Source organism: Glycine soja, chromosome 10, assembly GCF_004193775.1.
Source record: "Glycine soja cultivar W05 chromosome 10, ASM419377v2, whole genome shotgun sequence".
Lineage (NCBI taxonomy): Eukaryota > Viridiplantae > Streptophyta > Magnoliopsida > Fabales > Fabaceae > Glycine > Glycine soja.
Genome location: NC_041011.1, coordinates 36,307,803 through 36,312,386, shown reverse-complemented (window position 1 = coordinate 36,312,386; position 4,584 = coordinate 36,307,803). Strand labels below are relative to the sequence as shown.

At 43.4% G+C, this 4,584-nt stretch overlaps 1 protein-coding gene across 1 annotated transcript; it reads right to left on the bottom strand.

Annotated features, from left to right (window-relative positions):
- Nucleotides 1-292: 292 nt before the first annotated feature.
- On the bottom strand, nucleotides 293-1,830 carry LOC114371706. Its single transcript, XM_028329064.1, has 4 exons — nucleotides 1,528-1,830; nucleotides 1,233-1,343; nucleotides 951-1,064; nucleotides 293-583 (listed from the first exon to the last, which is right to left on the bottom strand). The coding sequence occupies exons 1-4, from the start codon at nucleotides 1,828-1,830 to the stop codon at nucleotides 293-295; spliced, it is 819 nt and encodes a 272-aa protein (XP_028184865.1).
- Nucleotides 1,831-4,584: the final 2,754 nt, after the last annotated feature.

The window sequence follows — 4,584 nt, the reverse complement described above, 5'->3', positions numbered from 1 at the left end:
TTGCAGATGTCGACGGTGCTGCTGGCTCCGTGACCGGATGGATATCTATGTCTGGATCCTGAGGGGCAACTCTGGGCTGCATAGCATGACCATCTACCCGAGGATCTAATGGCTGGCCCGGTGTCACGAATGGATGCGAAATGCGGAAGAATCAGTCCATGTAGTCGCTGGCACAACGCAGATGTCACCTGCTGCAGCCATATGGTTTGAAGTGCATCCACCTGTCGTGTATATCATCAAACGACACCCATGAATCGGCAGGCGGAGCAGGAATGGTCTGGGTGTATCCAAGCTACCGCATGACCCTCTCTGGTCGGTAATACACAGCAACGGGTCCCCAGTGCAGCAGATTGAAATAGCATGAAATCATATGGAAGTCCTGGACCGGTCGGTGCTCCCTATATGGGATCCAACAGACATCGAAAATTCGGATTCGGTCCAGGCGCTCCCTGTACATTGGTGTACGTATGCTCTTCACGATCTTCTTCGTAGCAATCCACATACAGCCACGTGGTGAATCCTCGTCGTAGTTTGAATCAGCAGTGGACTCCACGACTGAGGGAAAGTTCTCGTATATCCAGCACTACAAAGGTAACATGAAAATCATAAAAATTAATAATGAAAGTCTAAAAAAATTTCAAGTTAAACATTGTTGAACCTCAACGAATCAAAAACATGTTTGTTACCTACAACATGATGTAACCACCAAGTTGTCGACTGGTGCTGATAGAAGCATCATTCAGGTGGTCGTACATATGCACCAGTGCAGCTACTCCCTAGGCATACCTCCTAATCTGACTGAGGTCACGAAAGGCCTCCAAAAACACAACATGAACATGGGTTGCACTCTTGTTAGCAAAAAGAGTGCAACCTAGAAGATGAAGAAGAAACGCGCGAGCCGTAGCTATCCAATGTCCTACCTAGCATCGCCGCTCATAGATATCACGTACCCATTGCAGGAGTACATACGGTCCACGACACTGCGCTGTCTCAGACCTGGTAGCCTCTGCAGTGACCATCAATAACTCCACCAGCATCTGTACAACATCATCCACGTGCACGGGCTGAAAGGCATGCAAGTCGCTAACCACAGGCAGATGCAGAAGAGACGCGACATCATCCAGCGTGATCATCACCTCTCCCACAGGGAGATGGAAACTAGAAGTCTCCCGGTGCCACCGCTCGACAAAAAACTACAAAAGTCCCTGATCGCTAGTGTCTATCAAACACACGATCAGAGGACTTAGTCCTGTCCCAGAAACTAGCCCATCAATGGCATGGACAAGCATGCCTAAACTATGCACCTTTCTCCTATGAGAGGATAACTTCAACTCAGGACGCTCCTGAATTGAAGTATAAAGGAACACACAATTTGTTAACATCATCTTTTAAAGGAAAACAAATTTCAATGATAAAGTATAATTAACAACTAACTAAAATTCAATATGATAAATACCTCTCCCATTCATACACTGTCTGCAACGTAATCCGTGTACTCGGTCAGCACGGATGGGTCCCTCAGACCACCTGAAAATCCCTTAGGCTCATCCTCAGCAGCCTGTGCGCCTGTGTTTGCAGGAGTGTCTGCCCCAGTGTCTTGTACATCGGCTCATCCGCATATACATCAGCCTCAATCGAAGCTCCGTCAACCTCTGTTGCAAGGACCACTGGCTCATCGTTCGCAGTAGTGACAGGTACTCGTTGCCTGCGTGGGGATGTCGTAGGCCGTCGACACTGTGGAGAATCATCGGAATCATCACGATCTCCTCTGCCCATACCTCTACTAGTATCGTGACCTAAGGCACGACCTAATCCTCGGGTCCTAACCATGATCTGTAAATGTCTATCGCAAATTCCATCACTAATTTCATTGGTCTAACACAAATTTCATTGGTCTAACACAAATTTCATTGACTCAAAGTCATGGAAGTTGTCAGGATTTCATTGACTATAGGGTTGTCATTCAGTCAATTATTTATTTGAAAGGTTGTTAGGATTTCATTTTTGAAAGGTTGTTTACGGATGAAGTTGAACCGTAACACGCTCGTCTCTACTTACGAATCAACATACTACCCTAGCAGATCAACCTAACTTCGACAACAATGAACTAAACGACATGGTTACGGCGCTTACCTCGACGGTGGACGGTGACAAAGCTCCCTCGACGGTGGACGGTGGCGTTGCTCTTCATAGAAACCCCCTCAATGCACCTCACAACAACCTCTTCACGACAAAAATGGTGACTGAAGAAGAAGAAGAATCTCTTCGCGGCAACCTCCTCTTAACGGCAACAATGGTGACAAATGGAAACGCCGGTGAGGTGAGCAAGAAGACGAAAACGGCTGAGGTGAGGAAGAAAAAGCCAAAACGCAGGCTGGAGAGAGAGAGTCTCGCATTTTTTTAAAAAACAATAAGCCAGGAGTATTACGGGCTTTTCACTTCAAGTGCTGGGTGCACTAGCAAAAATGTTGGGTGCACCTAGCAACACTCTACATTCTATTTGTCTCTCATGTTCCCTTTTGCTGGAATGGGCCCACATGTGTTCTCCTTTATGAGCCGAAAGTCAACACATTTGAGTTATTTTACTTTTTGAAAATTTAAGATTATTGTCCCTCTTTAATCTCTTCTCATATTTTTTTTCATTTTTCCTATCTAATTTCTTTATATTATTTTCTTTTTCATCACTACTATAAAAATAATTTTTTACGACGTTGATTTTACATCAGTCGATCAATAACCGACTTAGAAAGAAACACAGTGGCACTTTCGTAAATAAATACAAAAGTTTTACGACGGTTTTACGAAAACTGCCTTAGAAGACTGTCATTTTAGGACGGTTTTATAAAACCGCCTTAAAAGACTATCATTCTAAGACAGTTTTGTAAAAACCGTTTTAGAATATTATTTTTTATTTTTAAAATTTCATTTCTCTCTCCACTCTTTCGTCATGACTCTTAGACTTTCCCTCTCAATCTTTACTCCCCTTTAGGTTTCCAAACCCCAACCCCCAAAATTCCTTGCCAGGCTCGAAATATGCTCCCCCGATTCATTCTCCATAACACACCTCCCTCTCTCTTCCTTCCCTTTCCCTGGTCACCAACATTGCCTCAACACTTTAAGCTCCACTCTCTCACAACAACACGTACATTACATTACTCACTCTCACTCTTAGTAACCAAACCACCGCTTATATTTTTATTCTCTTTACCCTAATTTCAATTTTTTTTATTGTCGGTTTCTTAGGTGGTGCCTTCGCATTACATGCAGACTAGTGAGGGCAAGAAGGTGTGCGTGTTCAAGCTGGCAGAGTGTTGTGTCGTGCTGAAGTAGCTAAAGGCTGCAACGGCGGTGGAGGTGCTGCTGGCAGAGGAGATCCCCTGGGCGGCGTTCAACGTCGTGGAGTGCTTGTCGCGTTTGTTCGCAGCTGGGCGGTTGGCGCCCATGCGGCCAGAGCACCTACCCGGCGATGAGGTGGACCGCCTGATCGGGAAGCTTCCGAGGACTCTCTTGGAAAGGCTACTGCCTTTCTAGCATGATGGGCTGAGGTTCGCGTTGAGAAGAGGTGCAAGGTGTTGATTCTTTGGTCTTCTTTGCATTGTGGTGATTACTGCTTGGTTGAATTGGGTGAATGTGGTTTTTAATGTGATTGTTTGATTGGTGGATTTTTTTGTTTTATGGATTTTTAGGCTATTGCTATTGCAGGGTGTTTTGTGGAGGAAGGATCTATACTTGTGGAGCAAATGAAATAGTATAGTAGGGACATAAGGCAATAAGACAATACAAGAGGGACCTTCTCCACCTAAACAATCAAGTTTTTTTCTAAGGATATTTTCTTTTCTTCTAATTTATTTCCTCTAATATAAGATAACAATGGAAAGAACAAATCTGTATCAGGAAGCTTTTGCAATATGTGAAGTGTTTTCTTCATTGTCCTCTCTATTCATGTTGCTTTAAAGACTTTGGAAGTGTAGTATGGCATATCCATAGTTGAATACTTAAGCTTACATATTCAGACATAACATATTGACAATCTCTGATGGTAAAATGCAGCTAATAAAACTAAATCTACACCCTGATGCAAAAGGTTCTTAAGTGGAAGTATTGGAAAGGTATGTCAATTTGGGGCCTATTGTTGACTTCTGTGTGGTAGACCTCGAAAGGCAGGGCCAAGGTCAGGTTGTAACTTGCTCTGGAGCTTACAATGGAATAGGGATTAATGAACAGGTCAGCTCCCCTTCCTCTACCTCAGTGTGGAATATTTGCACCCAAGACACATTCAAAAGGAATGGAAATTGGAAAAATAAATCTTTCTATCAATGACAAACTCCTTACAAAATCTTAATTTTTTTATGCATGTATTTGATCTAGGCATCGGTAGAACTTCAAGGTATCAAAGGAATGTGGTCGTTGAGATTCTCAACAGATGATCCTTTTGATACTTTTCTGGTTGTGAGTTTTATAAGTGAAACAAGAATCTTAGCAATGTATCAAAGGAATGTGGTCGCTGAGATGTCACTCTCGTGAGAAGGCTTACTTATGAAAAACTATCATTGAGGGAACGAAGATCACCAGATTAATCGTCAA

What these genes read in the sequence shown, in the direction of transcription:
- LOC114371706 (XM_028329064.1), bottom strand. Translation starts at nt 1,830, where the DNA reads ATGGTTAGGACCCGAGGATTAGGTCGTGCCTTAGGTCACGATACTAGT. An exon ending in CAGGACTAAGTCCTCTGATC is followed by an intron (nt 1,065 to 1,232) that starts GTGTGTTTGATA and finishes CATGCCTTTCAG; the next exon opens with CCCGTGCACGTGGATGATGT. An exon ending in CGTATGTACTCCTGCAATGG is followed by an intron (nt 584 to 950) that starts GTACGTGATATC and finishes TTACCTTTGTAG; the next exon opens with TGCTGGATATACGAGAACTT.